Here is a 21478-nt window from a genome sequence, read left to right as displayed (position 1 = left end):
CCCACAATGTCGCACTGCATTAGTTCGGGATCTCTTGGAACAGCAGTCCATGTTTGACGAGAGCCAAGAAGGTCTGAACGAATACGTCCGTTTTGGTCGTCTTCCATATCTGCCATAGGGACAGAGAGGCTGCAGCGGCTCGCGTAGGGCGTGCTGCGGGGTGGTGAGGTGGGGCGGGGGAGGGGCAGAATGGGGGGTAGTAAACTCGGACATATGATGGAACGGAGGAATGTAAATATTACGTTCCTCCATTCTGTCATATGTCCGAGTTTACTACCGCCCACCCTGCCCCTCCCCGCCTCACCCCACCGCCCCAAAGCACGCCCTATGCGAGCCGCCACTGTGACCCTAATAAACCCATGGTACATTAAGTTAATACAGTTCAAGAGTTAAGCACATTCTTCCATCAACAAAGTTTCCCTCCGTCCCTATTACATTATCGTTATCAATATCTCATTAGTACTGTCCTGTACATTAATTCCATAAATGTTGCATGTGTAGGAAATCTTCCACTACCTCATGTTCATTTGGTTTTTCTTGTCTCATTCCTCTGCTTATCAGTGTGCCTTCGTGGTGCCTTCTTCGCACTCTTCCAGTACTACAACGATGTGCCGCCCACCTCCCCGCAGCACACCCTATGCGAGCCTCCACTGGAGAGGCAAGCTCTGAATTCCGTATTTAACAGCAATCGTCATGGATGAGTGTGAGGCGAAGGCGCGTACAAATCTTTCAAATAAATAATACCCCGAGAGGGTTGTTCGTGTTATTACTGCAAACGCGGCGGTTACAAAAATCCAAAACGTTTGCTTTAAAATCATTTTGCTATCACTCCGTGGGGTGTTCCAGCTGCTTAGCCAACATATTCTTTTCATGCACAAAAACGTGATAAAAAACAAAGCTTCTAAACATGAGAGGCACAATCAGGAATAAAAGTTTGACATCAGAAGTCTTGAGGGGAATCTTAGCAAAGGTATAACAAGCGTGCGCCTCGGCAGCAGGGGAGGGGGCATGCGCGATTTCCTTGCGGGAGCGTGCAACCATATGGCGCCACCATATGGCGCCGCGCGCTCCTGCAAGGAAATCGCCAGACAAGCACGCGTTGCCATTGCAAGCAATGCAACGCGTGCACGTCTTCGCTGGGAAAGCTGTGCCTATGGCATTAGGTCTCCTCCTATGCAGCGCATGCGCGCAGCGTAGGCGAGACCTAACAAGCAGCATTAAGAACATAAGGAACTAGAAGACCAGCCAATCTCAAGCTAACCAAAACCTGGTGCCCTGAGAACTTATAAATATGAGCCCCAGCAAAGGTGAATAGACAATTCATTTCAAAATTAAAAAGAAGTGATTTTGTGTCCTCAATGGCAGGAATATCGATAAGGTTGCAGGAGAACCATGTACGATAACCAGTAGCCACGCCTCAGTCAAGCTTGATAGTTCGGTCATGATGAACCAATGAATAGCCTGTCGTAATAGCAGTGTCAATGTCAGGGTCAGACCAAGGTTGAAACCAATTTGCAGTTAAAAAACTTGCATCTGGGTGCGATCTGGGTGATGGATTTCCAGATGCCTAGATGGTCTTCATGCAGCGGAATGCACATTGAAGGAGTAGCAAATCAGGTGGTGAGGTAGCATAGGGTGTTTCTAATTGCTCTGCAACAGCACAGGACAGTACAATGGGGGTGTTCATAGAGGTAACAGCGGAGCTCGCGTCGAGGATAGACGCGGGTAGATGCCGTTTAACGACTATTTTCGGAGGGTAGACACAGTCTGCCCTGCTGCAAAGTTGGTCACTTTCAGCGGAGTTTCAGGTTCCTTTCCTACTTCTCCCGGAATTCATAGAAATATGCTGAACTCATCCTCGTGTAATTTTCTGACACCAGGACACTTTCAGCAGTGCCTGCACTTTGTCTGCTTTTGTTCCTAGCAGCAACCTGCAGGCAGGGAAGAGGCTTATCAGATTCCATCTTCACCCATAACAAAGGCCGACGTCAAGGGGCCATCAGGCCTCTTTTGTTGGAGTTTCCTGGCTGGGAGCTATCTGTAGCCTCACGCCTAGATGCAGTAGAGAGGAAACAAAGGCACATCTCTTATCACTTTACAGGTACCGGAGAGGCATGCTTTTGACTTTATTCAGTCCCTGGGGGGCCATCAGGCCTCTTTTTGCTGGAGTATCCTGACTGGGAGCTATCTGTAGCCTCACATCTAGATGCAATGGAGGGGAAACAAAGGCACACTGCTTATCACTTTACAGGTATCTGAGAGGCATGCTTTTGACTTTATTAAGTCTCTGAATATAAGAGAGATGAATACACTGTAAGAATGTCAAATGTGTTTGTCGCCCCAGTATTTACATAAATACCAATTTTAACATTTTGTTTTATTTCTTTTATAGCACTACTCAGCCTAAGGCAGGGTGTCAGGTCGCTTTACATCACACGTACAGATTATACATTGACAATAAACCATATGTGTGTACATCAGTATGAAGGATGTGTTACATAAGGCAGTGAGGGTTCCAAAGTGTAGGAGCCACATGTCCTTCTTATCTCACTGTGCTATATTAGAAGGATTACAATTTATAAGCTGCAAGTAACCAAAGGATCTCCACCTGAAAAGCAGTAGCCCACTTACCCATTTACATAAAATAGAAATCTTTCATCTGCTTGTTACATAATGTGCTCTGCAGGAGACATATTAACCCACTATGCTACTTTGAATCAAAACTCGCACTAGGCACAACACAGATGTCTCCAGCAAATACATTATCCTCCAGAGTAATCTTACCTTTATAATTATTCCCTTAGATTTAGCCGACACACAAAGATCTCTGCAGCAGGTGCCTTAACCCCATAAGATATTTTAAAATCCAGACATTGCAACCAATTAAGCAGCACAAATTTCTGCCACGTTTCTGCTTGTTACCAATTTCTTTGTGGCAGGGTTTAAAAATAACAATTACAAGTTGAGGCCCAGATTTTTTTGTTGTGGTTGCATCAACAATTTGGCACAGCCTCAATGCAAAAATCTAATTTGGTAAATATTGTAATGCGCTCATGATAGACCTGCTAAACATATGTGAAGTCTTAAGATCTGATTTCACTTTCTGTGAGGTCATAGTTTGTGATGCACTTCCTGTAATGCCACATGCGATGTCACGCCACGTGATGTCACTTCCTGTGATGCCACACGCGGTGATATCATGTGTGTTGATGTTGCACCCATTTTGCCTTAGTTGGTGAGTCCCCCACTTCTTTTTTATGGACTTGCGTCCTGGGTAAACTTAAAAGCTGCACGTAAAACAAGCATTTGCAATGCAATCTGTCTCGCCTTTGGGACCTCCTTATATGTTTTGAGCTATGCAGCACATTAGCCTGTGTGCTGAAACATCTACTGTTCTTTAACATGGAGGGAAAGTAAGCACCAAACTGCGTGACATGCCAGATATGGGAACACATGGAGAGAAATATTGGCTTTCAGAAGGAAATGGTATAGTCCAAAGCTCTATTTTTAATATAAAAACGGGGCCTTCGGTGGTCATGTCACTGAAAATACAAGATTTGAAAAAAATATTGTCTACGGGGGCTCGTGGAAGACAATTTCTATGGACTGGAATCTATAGAATGCTAAAGTGATTCTGGAATTTTACTGACGTCTGCTGGTCGTTTTCTATCAAGACAGTTAAATAGAGGCAGTTGAACATAAAAAAAAAGTCCCTAGCGGAAGCAGACCAGTACTAGGGCTGATTTCCAGATCCCACAAAGTACATACACATATAAGTATATACAGGGCTTTAAGTGGGCCCGGTCTCACCTGTGCTGAGCACTGGCAGTTTTTAGGTCTCGTGACCTATCAATGCGCATGCGCATTGAGCGGAGCGAGATATAAAGGGGCTTAAACAGAGCTTACCGAGATCGGGCGATTCCATGAAGTGCCCGTGAAAAGCTCACTCAATGCGCATGTGCATTGCCATAAAAAGCGTGTGCACAGACACCAGCCTCCCTCCCAGAGGCATCCCCCAGCGTGCGCTGTGCCAACAAGCCTTTGAAGTGAAGCTTAGCTTCACTTCAAAGGTATCCTCTACCCCCCGCCCCCTGCTTCACACGTTTCTCGCACTTCTCCTCCCTCCCTTGCCTCCCTCGCCCTTCAGCGTGCCTTTTCCTAATGTCCAAAGAGTCTGCGGCTATGTTTCTCCTCAATGTCCTTCCTTCTGTTGTTCACCCTGCTCCCTTTCTTCCTTCGTTCTTTCCTTTCCTTCTTTTGGCCCGTCAGCCTCCATCCTTTCTTTCCCTCTTCCTTGTTTCATCTTTGTTTTCTCACTGTACTGCCTTTTGCCCATTTCTTTGTACTGTCTCTATCTCTTTTTTGCCCCTTCCCTTCCGTGTGATGCATGTCTCTTTTCTGTATCGCACTTTGTCTGTCCTGCCCCACCCAGTCTCTCCCGTGGGTGCACTTACATTTCTCTATCATTTCTCATTGTCTCCACTTAGTGCCTTTATTGCTCTCTTTCTCTCGTGCGTTGATCTTCGTTTTTCTCATCCACATTGCCTGTCTAATGCATGTCTCTTTCCTACTCTGACCTTAAAATATTGGAATTCTGAGTTTCCCATTCACTCTCCTAGTCTCTTTATTGCTGTCACTCTATCTCTCGTTGCTATATTTCTCCCAGAGTATTCTATCTCTTGCCTGTGTCTGTTTGTGCACCCATACTTTTATTGTCTGTATAGCTCTCCTCTCTTGGACTCAAACTTTACACTACCTCTTGCCTCTCTCTCTCTGTCACTTTTACCCAATGATGCCCTCTTCTTTCTCTTTCGTTCTCCCGGTGTCTCCCTGTGTCTCACTGTACTGCCTTTTGCCCATCTCTTTTTTTCAACTCGTCCATCTACTACCACTATCTCGTCTGTATCACGTACTTCCCAGTCCCTCATTTGCTAGCCACATGCATTCATTTTTCCCCAACTTCTCGTTGTCTCCCTCCAGTTTGTCTTACTGTTTCTCTCCCTTTCATTCATATTGTCTGCTCTCGTCTTTCTCTCTCGCAATCTCTCTGGCCCACTCGTACCTTTTTCAGACTCACTATCTCCTTCTTTCATAGCACCTACAATCTAGCTGCCACTGCCCTTCAGTCTCTCTGTGCCCCTCCTCTCCCCGTGCTCTGCCTGCTCTATGCCTGTGCCTCTCCGCGGCTTGACCTGCTCGGTGGATCGTCGTCTTCCATATCTGCCTTTGCCCCTCCTGTTTCTCACCGCATGATCTCTGTCTGTGGCACTCTTCTTCCTCAAAGCCTGCCATCCTTTCTCTCTTACTCCTTCTTTGTGTCTGTTTCTCGGGCAGTTTCTGCCTTCTATCTCCCCTCCTCTCCCTCCTTCCCTCTCGTCCTCCCTCTCCCTCCCTCCCCTCACTCTCTCACTCTCCCTCTCTCCGTCTACCTCTCTCCCTTTCCCTCACTTACCTCTCCCTCTCTCCTCGCTCACCCTCTCCCTCTCTCTCTCCTCTCCCCCTCTCTCTCCTCTCTCCCTCTTTACCTTCCCCCTGCTCTCCTTTTTCTCCCTCTCCCCATCTCCCCCTATGCCTGCTCTCCTCTCTCCCCCTCTCTCCCTCCCCTCCGTCCTTCGCTCTCGTCATCCCCCTCTCTTCTTACCCTCCCTCTCTCCCTCTACCCTCCCTCCCTTTCTCTCTCCCTTTCCCTCACTTCCCTCTCCCTCTCTCCCTTTCCCTCACTTCCCTCTCCCTCTCTCCCTTTCCCTCTCTTCCCTCTCCTCTCTCTCCTCTCTCCCCGTCTCCCTTTCCCTCACTTCCCTCTCCCTCTCTCCCTTTCCCTCTCCTCTCTCCGTCTCTCTCTCCTCTCTCCCCCTCTCTCTCATCTCTCCCCCCTCTCTCCTCTCTCTCTCTCTTTACCCTCTCCCTGCTCTCCTTTTTCTCCCTCTCCCCATCTCCCACTCAGCACCACCACAGCATCACTCAGCACCACCACAGCATCACTCAGCACCACCACAGCACCACCACAGCATCACTCAGCACCACCACAGCATCACTCAACACCACTCAGCACCACCACATCATCACTCAGCACCACCACAGCATCACTCAGCACCACCACAGCATCACTCAGCACCACCACAGCATCACTCAGCACCACCACAGCATCACTCAGCACCACCACAGCATCACTCAGCACCACCACAGCACCACCACAGCACCACTCAGCACCACCACAGCACCACCGCAGCACCAATCAGCACCACCACAGCACCAGTCTGCACCACCACAGCACCAGGCTGCACCACCTCAGCATCACTCTTCATCACCACAGCATCACTCTTCATCACCACAGCATCGCTCAGCACCACCACAGCACCACCACAGCATCACTCAGCACCACCACAGCATCACTCAACACCACTCAGCACCACCACATCATCACTCAGCACCACCACATCATCACTCAGCACCACCACAGCATCACTCAGCACCACCACAGCATCACTCAGCACCACCACAGCATCACTCAGCACCACCACAGCATCACTCAGCACCACCACAGCACCACCACAGCACCACTCAGCACCACCACAGCACCACCACAGCACCACCGCAGCACCAATCAGCACCACCACAGCACCAGTCTGCACCACCACAGCACCAGGCTGCACCACCTCAGCATCACTCTTCATCACCACAGCATCACTCTTCATCACCACAGCATCACTCGGCACCACCACAGCATCACTCGGCACCACCACAGCATCACTCGGCACCACCACAGCATCACTCGGCACCACCACAGCATCACTCGGCACCACCACAGCATCACTCGGCACCACCACAGCATCACTCGGCACCACCACAGCATCACTCGGCACCACCACAGCATCACTCGGCACCACCACAGCATCACTCAGCACCACCACAGCATCACTCAGCACCACCACAGCACCACCACAGCACCACTCAGCACCACCACAGCACCACCGCAGCACCAATCAGCACCACCACAGCACCAGTCTGCACCACCACAGCACCCGGCTGCACCACCTCAGCATCACTCTTCATCACCACAGCATCGCTCAGCACCACCACAGCATCGCTCAGCACCACCACAGCATCACTCAGCACCACTGCGCCATCACAGCATCAATCTGTGCAACCATTCAACAACAACTGGTTCAATTATGTTCTCTCAATGTTTCAAGATTTATTACAAATGTCACAAAAAGATGTTAATATTTCACTTCTGTTCTTGGATTTTCGTCACAATAAAATACACTGAACATAATCTTCACAAAAGTTTTTTACAAAAGTTTAAGCTATTGCCATTATAAATTACAATCACTTTTATTTAAGTATTAATTACTTAAAAAATTAAAAGCCATTGTTATTTGTAATATCAATACATCTAAGTCACGTAAATACAAATCATGTTGCATTACAAATGCTATAGGTGTCACATTTGCGAAAGTTATAACTATTGGCATTGTAAATGACAAAGATATTAATTTATCTATTTTCAAAACCAAAACAAAAATAAAAAAATTGTCATTTACAAGACCAATAGCTCCAACTTTTCTAATTCGAGACCTATTGCATTTCCAATGCTTGTTTAAAGGGGGCTTCGAAACAAGTCTCTATCAGGCTCTCTTTTGTTCCCTGGCCCAGGCGGTACGTTTATTTTTTGGACTGCAGTGACAGCAGCCACATCGATGTGCGCATGCTCATACTGCTCAATTCTCACTATAACGTAATGCTAGGTGATGCGTTGTAGGGGAAGGGACATTTTTTAAAGAGAGTCATTTTCTCTCCGGATTTCCCTTCTCTTTTTGAAACTTAGGAGCAGCAACATTGTCATGGTGTCACCAGGGCTTTAAGTGGAAGCTATTTCAATATTATATACAACAAGCCATAGTTGCTGCTTATTTATCTTATGTAACTAAAAACCATTGACAAAGCCAATAGGGCTGACATTTAAGTCTGATGTTACTTGTATCATATATCTGGATGCAATGACAGAAACAGCAAAATACAAGTCGGGAGGCACACTATGATAAGCACAGATATTTAGCTTAAGTGTTTTTAAGCCCCGCCCTTAATTACATTGGCCACTCCCCTTTGAGAGAACCCCCCCCTCCCAGTTTTTTCAACTGACTTAAAGCCCTGAGTATATATTAAAGTATATACAAGAGGTCTCGAATGCTCGACCTAAAACGCAAGGGGAGTTAGGATCACGCCTATGTACACAGTGGGTGTTAGCCTTGATTTTCTGTATCTAAATTGCCCCGTTATGCGTCGCTCTTTCCCTCCGAGTACCTTGGTTTGCTGGACCTGCCACCAGATGGCAGTCATTTGAAGTATTGGGCTCCCTGGACACCTCCCATAATGACCAGGACTGGTGCAGGGTAAGTAACTTTGTATCCCCATACTGGGAGACTGAACTGTAAACTGCTGTCAGGGCCTCTATGAAAAGCATTTTTTGTTTTCCCTCCTGTTGACACTGGAGAATCCGTTGACTGATGTTGTTTTTAATCTGTAACAATTGTGAGTGAGCGGCCGCCATGGCCGTGTTCATGTGAAGCCGCCTCGAAGCCTGACATCTCTTCTTTACCCCCAGAGGAGCTGACTCCATTGATTCTGGCAACTCAGAAGCAGTTCATTTTCACGCACATCTGTGCCGGAGCATCTGCCTTTGGGAAGGTGAGCAGGGAGCGAAACGCAAACAAATCTGTTACTAGGGGGGTTAAGAGCCTGCTAGTGGGTCTTGATCGCCAGCCAAAAGATGTGTAATCCCCTCGGCCTGTTATGAGCTGCAGCAGCGCCTGGTGGAAGGGGGGGGGGGGCTGCTGCTGCACAGAATAAAGACAGATTGTGCACAAGCAGGTGCCAAAACTTACTCCTGCTCTGTCTCAGTACCAATGTGTGCGCGAGCTGCTGTTGAGGCAGAATGTACGGGGGAGGGGGCATTATGGCACAGAGCCTGAGACACAGGTCATGGGGCACACTGTGTTATGTGGTTAATTGATGAACACAGCTGTCATGGGACAGGCCGTCCCCCAAAGTAGCCCGTATATGTGAGCAGACACTCACTGGCACATGGTACCAGCATCCTCATGTGTGTTGAGGCCTAAAGGAACTCTTGCCGCCCGTAGCAGTCCTTCTGTGGAAAAGGACGCGGTTCCAGGGGCTCGGGGTGTAAAGTGGGCCTTGGTTCAGTTCAGAGCCCTGCAGTGCCCGTCACATAAGTTAGTGAGGTGTTTCCAGGGGCTAGAAGAGGCTGGTAACGCCGCGCAGTAGTTATCTGTTCTTAACTAGTTCACCTTGAATGTTGGGTCTCATGTTGCGGACTTCTATAGCTCTTTACGCCACCATAAGGCCGCCTCAAAACACAAACTATGAGGGAGTGTTGACTTTCCATTCAGAGAACAGAAGACCAGAGCAGGAAGGCGAAGAAGTAGCATTAACCGCCTCCCTGTCCTGGCATAGCCCTCTGCTCTGGATGGGAAGCTGCAATGGAAAATCAAGAAAGTGTTTTGCTATTGGTTATTCCCCATTACGTAGCATGATCTGAAACAATGCGCCTCGAGTCACTGCCAAAACCTACCCGTCGACATCTGAGCGGTATGTCAAACCCCTGAAATGGGAATCACAAATTGTCTGCAGCACGGTTTGAAAAGGACTTCATAATATCACCTTTCTGGTGAGTTAAATCCCCATAAATATTAGGTTTCCTTTTTCTATTAGTAGCATAATTGAATCTGTGATGTGTGCTGCAGTGTTTTTGAGTAGTCCTTTCAATGGAAATGATCACTCTATTAAATAAGTGACTGACTTATGGTGTTTCAGAGCTGAGGACCCATTCATTCTTACCTGACCTTGTATTGCAGAGCCGCGTCTCCTGTAAAGAGCAGTTAGGTTTGCTTAGATCAATTGGGATCAAACAGTTGCCCACTGGATGGTGGCGCTGTTAGTGCAGCAGTGCAAATTGTCATCTCTTTGCTTCTTGCTCCTAAGAAACTGTGATACCAAGCTTCTCTGACTCTCTGGGTCTGAATTTTTGCTGCAGTTGTTTGTGGGGGGTGTGCTTTAGTCTTGTCAGTTGAACTTTGATTTGTTGCTTTTAAGTGGCATTGCTTTTTGTTGCTGTAAAATAGACGTGTATGCGAGAGTAGAGGTGTTTATTGCATGATTAGAGAATATTTGGGACTTTCCGGTGGGCACATTTGTGGGTAAAGCAGAGATCTTGTAGGTCACCCCAGCGTTCAAGTGGAGTTAGTGGAGCGCCCACACAGTAAGGGTGAACATGCTATTGAGTTTTTTCCTGCTACAATCTGGTTGTTGCATTGTCAGTGTCTTGGAAGTGAGTATGATGCTCCCATTCTGAGGTGGGGCGAGTAACAATAGTCTATTTGGGATTTTAAGTTCCAGACATCTACCGTTTTATGTTCAAGGCGATGGAAAGTAATGTGGTATCAGAGTGGGCAGTTAGTGGTGAGGAGGCACAGGCCACTGATTTGGTAATTCACCGATTACCATGCCTGGTCCAGTCAGAGCCTGCCCTGTGTACCCATTCAAGCTTTGAACGCTCTGCTGAATCTCTGTACTTCTGTTTCAGAATCTTCTGCCAAGAGTAGCTGCCAAGCTGGATGTAGCCCCAGTCTCCGATGTCATCGCAATCAAGTCTCCGGATACGTTTGTGCGAACAATCTATGCAGGTGAGGATATAATCAAACAATCATTCATTCATTCTGGGATGTACGTTGAAAATTTGATAAGCAGTCAAAATACACTTGCCTGCACAGAAGGAGTGCATCTGGAAAACATTTGGTGGGAATTGGAGTAGGTGTTTCCCATTTGAATGTTGCTGGCAAAGTCCTCAGTCCAAATCAGTTTCTTTTGGAATGAGAGGGTGATCTGACTTATGTCAGGGACTGATTTTTGACAGCTTTGAAGAGTTGATAAATCATTGATGTCTTCATTCCTTTCTACTTCCTGTACCATGAGAGTTATAAGATATGGATAAGGGACGGAGTGGGAGGGGTGTGCAAATAAAAGTGGATTGCAATGATCAGGGCGGGATGAAGGAGTGTAGAGTGAGTAGGAGAGGAGGGTGGCCAGTACATGCAGAGGGGCACACTTGTTTTTTTTGTCATTCTTATAAAGCACGCTCACTGACGGTGTCCACATGCTACACAGATAACCACATACTGCTATGACATAATTTCTTATGTATATAACATATGTATATAACATGTAACATGAGTCGGCAATTACACAGTGAAAACAACACTGCCACATAAACTTGTTAAACCAGTTAAGATGACTAAAACCACAGGCTCTATTTGAGTATAGATGATGGATATATGTAAAGTTAAACTTTGTGTAAGTGCCCGTGGAAGGAGATCAGGTCAGAGTAGGGGGACTTCATTTAGGTAGAGTTTGAACTGATGTATATTTTCCTGTTTGTCTGGTAAAGTTCCACAGTGACTGAACTGCCCCTAAGGAGGCTTGGCTTTCAGTTTTGCGATTGTTGAATTTTGTTGGGCGCAAGTCTGAAGTTATAGAAGCTTCTTAAATTTATTTTGACAACAAATAACCTGAGCACAGATCAAAGATATATAGGTATATTGCTCAATGTGTGATCAAAGACAATTTAATCCTTAATTGTCTACCGAATGATACCCAATGAAGACCACTCCGCACTAGAGAAATTAGACTGTATTTTGTATGTGTCCTGATAGGTGTTCGTGAGGAAATGGTAGACACTGACAAAACACAGTTGTAGATACTTGTTTATAGTATTAGCTTGGAACATGTTAGAAGTCATTCACATAAAGAACATATTTAAGTTTCTTAACAGCACAAAGTGTGTCTCTGGCTTTAGATTTTGTATGTTTTATAAGTGGTGATTTGAGTTTGTTTGAATTGAACCATGTGGCCAAAGGTTGGACCCCCATTGGCTAGGTTTGGAGCAGAGCCATATCCATGAGGAACGGCGAAGATGAACACTATTTTCTCTGGAGTAACTTTAGTAGGTTGGAGATGCGCCTGTTATGTAAGTTTCGCAGGAGTATTTTTAGTGAATATGTGCTTCATTGAGAAGACCTTCAAGCGTATCTGTGTGTCTTCTGCATAGTGGTGAATCCATATATCTGTCTTCCTCCTTCAAAGTTCCCAGTGGTTTTATGTTGTACAGTGCTTTGCTCTTTACTTGGGCTAGCACTCTAGATCTTCCCTTGCGTTCCCATTCTGGAACTCTCCCTTGCCTAGTTGGCAGTTGGAGTTCTGGTCGGACGAGGAACTGACCTACTATCTCTGTGCTGCATTAAAGCTTGTCTTAAGCTTACCTTTACCAGTTGTCTGCATCTTCATTTACATCACTTGGCGACTTGAGCTGGCGAGAAGTCCGACCACTGTTTCCTGTACATGCAGCCAGAAATCGCTTTCCAGAGAAGTAGTGCCTCAGCTTCCTCAAGAATCCACGTGTGGCACACAGCGCGAATGCGGAACATTGCCTCCGTCCTCTCAGCGACAGCGTTTTCGATCTGACCAAAGGATCGATATTTGAGCCGATTAGCCATTTGGGACACTGCAGTGACGTCATCCCCATCAACGTCTACCCTCCAATGACGTGTCTCCTAGCAACGGCTTGATCATCGCGAGCAACAGTGTCACCGAAGCAAACCCCTTTGTCGGTGAGTTGCTTAACAACGCTGCGTCACTGAGCGCGTCATTGTACGTATGACAAGCAAATGAGCGTATGACATTTCAACTCTGACGCGTGACGCTTACGCACGACGTCACGACGTTGTCGGCCATCTTGACGGCATCGTTTCTTCCCTAGTTACATGCCGAGGAACAAAAGACTGTTGTGTTCACACTTAGCAACGCGTAGATTTCACACAAATGTGGTAAGTGGCATCGGAGTGCGAGTAAACGCTCATAACAGCTTTGGAATTAATTGTATTTCAATCACTCACTTTAGCAACGAGGCCAATGAAATTTTAGTAGAAACGAGTCTAAAACTCCACCCATTCATCACGGGTCATCGAGTGCAATAACATTAAGCGTTTGCCTTCTAAGTACATTCACTATACTGATTAGAGCATTGAGTTCTCGTTACCTATTAACAACGATTATAAAGTCATGACTCAGTCAATTAACGTTGCTCTCCCTCCTCAATTTTTGTCAGAGCCAGGCAATCCCCCTATAGCATGGGAGGACTGGATAGTCATGTTTCATAACTATATTGAGGCGCTAGATGGAGAAGACTATTCACCTAAACGGAAAAAAGCACTGTTAATGACTACGTTGGGCAAAGAGGGACAACGATTATTCAGATTCTTACCACAAATATTACCTGCAGGATCACAAGCTGATTTTGATGAATTTAAAGAGGCTGTAACAAGATTAGAAACTCGTTTTGGTAAAGAAGAGAATCTCATATTACAGAGATACAAGTTTTATAAAAACAAACAATTGGCTGAAGAGAGTATTGATGAGTTTGTTGCAAGGCTACGTGAATTATCTATTAAATGCAACTTTGGCCAGATGGCAGATGAGTTGATCAGAGATCAATTAGTTGTTCAGGCCAACAATAGAAAGGTGCAAGAACGTTTGTGGGCAGCTAAGAACCCAACATTGAAAGACGCCATAGAACTGGCCAAAGTCGTAGAAGAAAGCGAAAAATGCATGAGAGAACTCCAAAAAAGTGGCTTAGAAACTAAAGTAGCTGAAATCTCTCATAAGAGTACTCTTAGTGAAAATAGCGACGACGAATCTGCCGCCATTGCAATTGTCAGGAAGAAGGGCTACATTCTTCAGAAAAAGAATGTGCAACCAACATCTCTTAGCAGGTTTAACCAAAAAATGTGTTCGAGATGTGGTAGCTTTTCTCACCCTTCAGATGGGAAATTCTGTTTTGCAAACAACAAAGAGTGTCTACGGTGTGGGAAAACAGGACACTTTGCTAAAATGTGTAGAAATAAGAATAACTCAAAGGTTACAGTTGTTGACGATTATAATGTTTTGAAGCGTGATGTCAACAAAATTTTGGTCCTGACTGATACAGTGTGTGCGTGTGATAACCAAAGGGGTAACCCCTTCAAGGATGATTTTGTAATAGATGGGAGTACTGTTACGCTCATGGTTGATACCGGTTCAAAGTGGACCATAATTCCCTTTTCATTGATGAAAAATATATGGGGGAAAAGAGCTTTGAGGACCTGTGACATTTACCCGTCTGGTTACCAGGGTGAGAGTATTGACATGCTGGGTTTCTTTGAAGCTGAAATTGCTTTCAAGGGCAGATCAGCCTATGGGAAAATATACATATCTGCTGATGGACCAGCAATCCTAGGCCGTCATCATCAATATGATCTCCATATTGTAGTTGATCCCAGGTCTGATAACCCTGTTTCCATTATTGAGACCTCGTCTGTGGAGGATATTTTGGCTAGATTCAAAAATGTGTTTAGAGACCAGTTGGGTGAGCTTATTGGATACTCTCATCGCATAATCCTTAAAGAGGGCAGTTGTCCTGTACAACACAAGGTGAGAAGAGTACCCTTTGCTTTACGTGATGAAGTTAAGGCTGCTCTTGAGGAAATGCTCCAAGGAGGTATCATCGAGCCCATCGAAGCATCTCCTTGGATTTCGCCTGTTGTGATCTCGCAGAAACCAGACAACAAGATCAGGTTCTGCGTGGACCTTCGCTCTCTTAATAAGTGTGTGGTAGCTGATGTGTTTCCCCTCCCCAACATTGGGGAACTAGTATCAACCCTTAGAGGAGCAAGGTTCTTTAGTAAGTTGGACCTCAAACACGCGTACCACCAAATATGCCTGGATGATAACTCAAAACACTTAACTGCATTTATCACCAGCGAAGGCACGTTCCAATTTACTAGACTACCTTTTGGGTTAGTCTCAGCTGCTAGTGTGTTTCAGAGACTTGTCTCTGAAGTTTTCAAAGGTCTCGATAAGGTACTATTTTTTCAAGATGATATCTTGATTTATGGTAGTTCGTTACAAGAACACAACAAAATCCTACATGATGTCTTATGTAGAGTAAATGAAGCTGGGTTAACCTTGAGGAAGGAGAAGTGTGCTTTCCTACTGAAAGAGATAGAATACTTAGGTTTTTGCTTGTCAGAGGATGGCATCAGACCAAAAAAAAATTTAATTGAAGCCATAGAGCTAGCACCCTCCCCAGTCGATAAAGATCAACTTCGATCTTTTATGGGCTTAATCGAATTCTACTCAAAATTTGTAAGAGACTTTGCTTCCAAGACAGCTTCTCTTAGATCTTTACTTAAAAAGGGTATCAAGTTTAGTTGGACCGATGAACATGAGTCTTGTTTCAATTTGATAAAAGGAGAGCTCAAATCTGCCAATGTCCTCACCCCTTTTGACACTACTCGGTCCTCCATCTTGATGGTGGACGCAAGTGCCATTGGTCTGGGCGCCGTTCTTTTACAGAAACATGGTAGCGTAGAAAAGACAATTGCATTCGCATCCAGACCTTTGTCCTCTTCTGAGTCTAACTACTCAGTAATAGAACGGGAAGCTCTTGCCGCGGTCTGGGGTACAAGTTACTTTCGAACCTACTTGTGGGGTTACAAGTTTGTTCTACGTACCGACCACAAACCTCTCGTCAATGTCCTAGCACCTGGTGGAGCTGGTAAAGGTTCTCCCAGGTTGGCGAGACTAGCTTCCCGTTTGCAAGACTTTCAGTGCGAGATTGAATTCATTCACGGGTGGAAGAACATCCAGGCTGATTGTCTGTCGAGGCTCCCTATACCTTCAACTGACTATAGTTCTGATGTTAAGTCTGACGACCTTGCAGTTGCTGTTATGGAGGAAGTCCTGTCAGTGGGTGGTGGCACATTTTCCCGTGACGAGTGGGCCAAGGGCATGGAGGAAGATCTGACTTTGAAGACTGTTATTAGTCTCATGTCTAATGGTGCTAGGAGGGAAAGCACTGTTAGTCCCTCCGTCAGACCCTTTCTGAAGATTTTAGATGAACTTTCCCTAGAAGGAAAGGATGTTCTTATGCGAGGTGACCGCTTTGTTCCCCCTGCTCTGTTAAGAAAGAGAATTCTGGACTTGGCCCATGAGGGGCACTTGGGTCAAAGTCTCACGCAACGTCGTGTCAAAATGAACTTTTGGTGGCCCTCTATCGATAATGACGTTGTGGATTGCGTATTGAGGTGTAGTTTTTGTAAGGAGGGCGAGAAACGTCTCAAAGTTTTAGGCTCCCACTCCACCCACAAGATTACTTTTGAGAGTACTCCATGGCATAGCGTCTGCATAGATTTCATAGGCCCCATGGGTGAGCTTCCTATTGACCACCGGTTTGCTATTGTCCTTATCGATTGTTACTCGAAGTGGTTGTGTGTACAGTTTGTGAGAGAAATCACTACTGATGTCACTATCAAATTTTTGAAGGGTATTTTTTACAATGAAGGGTATCCTTCTGTTCTCATTTCTGACAATGGGACTCAACTCACATCCTCAAAAATGACTTCTTTTGTTAACAGTTGTGGTATCAGGCATCAGAAGACGAGTCTTTACAACCCACAGGGCAATGGCATTTGCGAAAGGGTGAATCGCCTCATCAAGGGTGTGATTCAAATGTTTGTGGAATCTAATTGTTTTTCGGACGAGCGTGTCCAGGAGCTGGTCTGGGCTTATCGCTCCACACCTCATAAGTCTGGTGAAAAGTGTCCTTTTGAACTTATGCGTGGCCGCACGCCATTGAGCAAATTGACCCCTTCTTGGCTGAGTTCGGGCAAGGAAATTCCTTTAATTCCTGACAGTGCCTCCTTGCCCATTTCTGTCGGCGATTTGGTCAAGGTTAAGCCGGGCAGACTTACTAAGGGTCTCAGCAAGTTTAGAGGTCCCTACAAAGTCAGAAAGGTTTTTCCCAACTTCGTTGTATTAGCCAATGGTGAGAGTTGGAATTACCGGAGAGTAGCCCTCTACCAGAAACGTAAAGATTCTTCTTCTGATGACCTGCTTTCAGACAAAATAGATGGTTGCAATGGTTACTTATTGTCCTCTGGTAGTCCTTCTTCTCCCATTCCCTTGTCAACTGGACGGGGGGAGGTGGGTAGTGGCGATGCCTCCACTTCCTTGTGCACTTATCATAATAGTTCTGTGCCTGTTTCTAGTTCTACTGCTTTTGCTTCTTCTTCTGTACCTTGTATTCCTGCTCCTCCTCCCTCTTCTTTAGCTGATGTCTGCCTGAGGAGCCCTCGCTCCCGCCGCCCACCCATGTATTTGAATGACTATGTGCATTAGTGTTTCATTCATAATTTTGCGTTCTTGTGTTTCTTCTCTTTACAAGGAGGGGAGATATGTTGTACAGTGCTTTGCTCTTTACTTGGGCTAGCACTCTAGATCTTCCCTTGCGTTCCCATTCTGGAACTCTCCCTTGCCTAGTTGGCAGTTGGAGTTCTGGTCGGACGAGGAACTGACCTACTATCTCTGTGCTGCATTAAAGCTTGTCTTAAGCTTACCTTTACCAGTTGTCTGCATCTTCATTTACATCATTTTATTTACAGATTAATCAAAATAGAAGCTAGAACCGACTTTTCTGGGAGGGTGGGGCACTGTGTCATGGCTACAGGGTAACGGAGGTCTGTCGCCCTCCAAGGGGTTACTGCTGGCCTCAAGAATATGATATTTCCGCTTTGATTCAACTCTTCTTTGATTACTAGCTTCCACCTAAACATAAGTACACAAAAACTTGGGAATGCGCCTCAGTTTACTACTGTGTCTTAATTTACTGATGTAGGCCTCTTTCTCATTAGGAGGGTACCTTTCTAACATTCAGTAAATATTGTAAAACACATTTTTCTGCCAGTCCCTAGCCTAAACTGCCTCCCAAACTTTCATTTGATGTACCCAATGCATCTCTGTTACAGTAGTTATCTACTGCTTGCTCACCTGCTGTATTATATTTGGGTTCAATATTGTCTTTTCCGCTGGTTAATGTAATGTGAAGATAAGATACCTTGCCTTACTGGAGCGCTGTGTAAGAAAGATAAGTAATAGATAACAATAAGTAATAAATATTACGTTCTCACCTTTGCAGACAGAACTCGTGTGGAAAGCTAACCATTTTTGTTATTGTCAGACTAAGGAAAGCCAGGACATGATTCTGGTTGGTGTGCTAGTAGTTAAAACATTTTGATAAGAAATGCAACAAAAGTTGGGGGTAATATTGCGAAGTCAATGAATTGATAGTTTCTTTTATGTCTTGAGTGTGCACATAGTTACTGCCAGTTATTAGTCCACTGTTGTATGGAAACAATGAACCGTACATATAATGTATCTTGTTCAAGGGAATGGAGCTTAACACGTTTGAACAATATCAATAAGAAATATTTAACATTACCTCTAGCCCTTTACCATAGAATAACTCCGGCCCTGAACCTCTCAATTGCCTTTGGAAAGCACGTGCCCTTCTTACTAGTCAATGGGAGTGGTGTGTCTGTAGCGAGCACAAGTATCTCTTCTGTCTTCTAGGATCTGAAGGAAATTAATTTGGGGCTCATGAATTGAAATCATAAGTAGTTTCGAGGCATTTGTGTAATAATAGATAGATATACGAAGTACTGTTAAAGTTCCAATTTGAGATAATGATTTTACAGTTTTGGTTCCATTTCCTAGTATTGCATTAAAGTTGATGTAGCTGATTAGAAGTGAGCATGTCTTCCTTGTGGTTAGGAGCAGTGGCAGAGACATAATTATACAGCACAGCAGATACAATGACAGTGTGTGTACAGTATAAATTGAAAATGGACCAGAATAAGTGTTTGCTATGTGATGTTATTCTTGTTGATTGATGATAGTTTACTCTTATCAGCTCCACTCTGCTATTTTCATAATGAGGCTGTGACTAGGTATTTCCTGGTTGGCCTTCACATGGCACACAGACGTCTTGTGAGAATGTTGAGGCTTCTGTGTAAGAGTGATTTCCTAAGTGCAAGATCTTTTTGGCTTGCGTAAAACATTTATGAACCCATGCTGCTCTTGGACATTGCATATTATAGGGACATATGGCACAGCCTTTTAAATGGAAGCCTATGGGATGTTTAATTCGCCTGTGAGTTATCCTGCAGCTTATTGTTAGACAACCCCTTGCAGTTTTGTGCCAAGTGTGTGTTTTGGTTGAGCCTACTAGACCGCGCATGTGTGGTCTGTCGCAAGGCATATTGTGACTTACCAAGAACATAGAGGAGCTCAGAGATTGCCTGTTGCTTACCATTGGGTGGCTCTCTTTGTCACTCTAATTTGCCTGCTTCTTATTCATGCTCCAGCTTGTATATCTGTTGTGTCTCCCGCCCATGGAGCATTGTCTCTTTACCATACTTTTAATTGACTGGTGTCTCTGCTTACAATGCTTGCTTTTCAACCATTACTTTTATCCTTTGTTTTGAGCACTGCATTAGAGTGAATGCGTTTTCCCCCTCGTGTTCTAATTGCCCCCTATGTTGCTTACTGTCACCCACTCTCCTCCCTGTGCACTTGACTGTGTGCTCCTACCCTCTGTTTTGCTTATTTTGACAATAGCTAGACCCGTTGGCTTTGCCAATACTTGTTTTTATATTGCCTGTGGAGGGTGACTTTATTAAAAGCATATAAGTGTGGAAAAATAAGCAGCCAAGACAGTCGTTTGCAAGCATTTTATGCTAAAGATTATATAATTTTCTTGAAAGTTCAAGAAAACAATAAAATTGGTTTATAAAAAAAAAAAAAAAAAAAAAAAAAGATTGGTAGTTTGGGCAAGTTTTCCGTTACACAGAATATCCACTATAAATTTCCACTCTAAAAGAATATGCTTGCGTTCTCTACAAAGCATGTGCAATAGGGTTTCCTTCTTTGCATTTAGGGATGTCTTTGGTTGATGAAATTCCAGAGAGGTGCAGATTTACAAAAGCTTTGTGGTGACATTATTCTGACTTTCAGTAGATACAGCATGTTTACAATAAGCTGCATTTGAATGCTAATCATATGAACCCGCTTTCTTCACTTCATGTACGATGAACTGCGCTCCACAATAATGCAGAGTGGCATGCTCCTGAGGTTAAAAACAGTAAGGAGGGTTTAGGAGCGCATCTAAGGTGAAGCATACATGCTGCCTAAATATAAGAGTCCGCAAGAGGTATGCAGTTCCTATAAGATATAGAGAAAAAGGAGAAAAAATAACAGGTCGGAGGGAACTGGTGAAGCAGGTCAGAGGGATCTGATTGAGTTGAAGCATGAGCCCTCACACACCCAGATGGGTGCCATGCTTACTCATTGAAGACTGCTTACGTATTTGATAAACTAATCAATGAGCTTCCGCATACCGATGATGCAGGACTAACGAGGCGAGAGAGAGATGTTAGAATACAACTTTTAGACCCAGGAGCTCGTAAAGAAAAGTCGGCAATTCCATGTTCTTCAAACTTGAAAGTTTGAAGAACATGGAATAAACATGAATTACTTAAAGAAAAAACGAATTACAGTTTTCATGAAGTCATTTACGCTGTGCAGCTTGTGACGGGGGCGAAAATACCGCCCCAGCCCATTTTGGTACTTTAGTAAAGGTGCTCACTGGGACAGAGCATATATCAAGTGCGTCCGCACCACTTGTATTGGTCTAGTTGAAAATGGATAAAACGGTGTGCAAGGACTTGATCCAGCGCCCTATAGGAAATATGTCATAGCTACACTACCCAACTCTACAATATTCACTATTAATCATAAATCATTCACAAGGCCCATAAACTAATCATGACATATTTTGAGCAACTGAATCATGTGACCTAATTAATAAATCCTATTCACAAACTATATATACATTTATATACAACTGTAGTATGCCGACTTTACCATAGAAATATAATTTCTCATTTAATTAAGCCACACAGGCGATAAGATCAGCTGATGGTAACCAAGTTCTTTAAATAACAAGGCCAGCTTGTGTTTTCAAAAAACGTATTTATTAATTAATTATTCAAAGAAAAGTGCATTTTATTAGAATCTTTTTATTTAAGTAGCATGATTTGAGGAATTGCAAATTAGTTAAACAGTTTTCAAGCAAAATCAAATAGCATTTTAAAGAAGAATAAACAGTTTTCCATCACCTAAACCCTATTTCCCTGTCTAAAACTCACTATATTTAAAATAATTTGTAAAGTCTTTTAGCCCTAACAAATTTTACGTGCTCCAAAGAAGTCCGTCAGCACGTCACGCCCATCTGGATTTGGAAAGCGAGAAGCGCCCTCCTTCCAAAGAGGTCAGTTTTGATACCTTTCCTAACTAACTAATCTAAGTAAAAGTATACTTTTCATTTATGAGCAAAACGTTGATTGGCTGTCAAGTGACAGACCACAGTATGTCATCACATTTTTGAAGCCCAGTTCCGACTCTTTCTTAGAGTCCATTGTCCTTTATTTTCGTGTCACGTAGCTTCCTCCAGCTTGCAACATTTTAAAAC

At 44.5% G+C, this 21478-nt stretch overlaps 1 protein-coding gene across 1 annotated transcript in view; it reads left to right on the top strand.

Moving 5' to 3' along the window:
* The window catches only part of ETFA (electron transfer flavoprotein subunit alpha), a 456279-nt gene that overhangs the window by 171768 nt on the left and 263033 nt on the right, over nt 1-21478 (top strand). Inside the window, exons 4-5 of the mRNA XM_078685235.1 lie at nt 8606-8688; nt 10604-10703. Coding sequence (XP_078541361.1) covers nt 8606-8688; nt 10604-10703 — 183 coding nt within the window. The remainder of the gene's footprint in view (nt 1-8605; nt 8689-10603; nt 10704-21478) is intronic.

Source organism: Lissotriton helveticus, chromosome 3_2 (genome assembly GCF_964261635.1).
Source record: "Lissotriton helveticus chromosome 3_2, aLisHel1.1, whole genome shotgun sequence".
Classification (NCBI taxonomy): Eukaryota; Metazoa; Chordata; class Amphibia; order Caudata; family Salamandridae; genus Lissotriton; species Lissotriton helveticus.
Note: the sequence above shows the minus strand (reverse complement) of the source record. Positions and strands in the feature narration are given on the sequence as shown.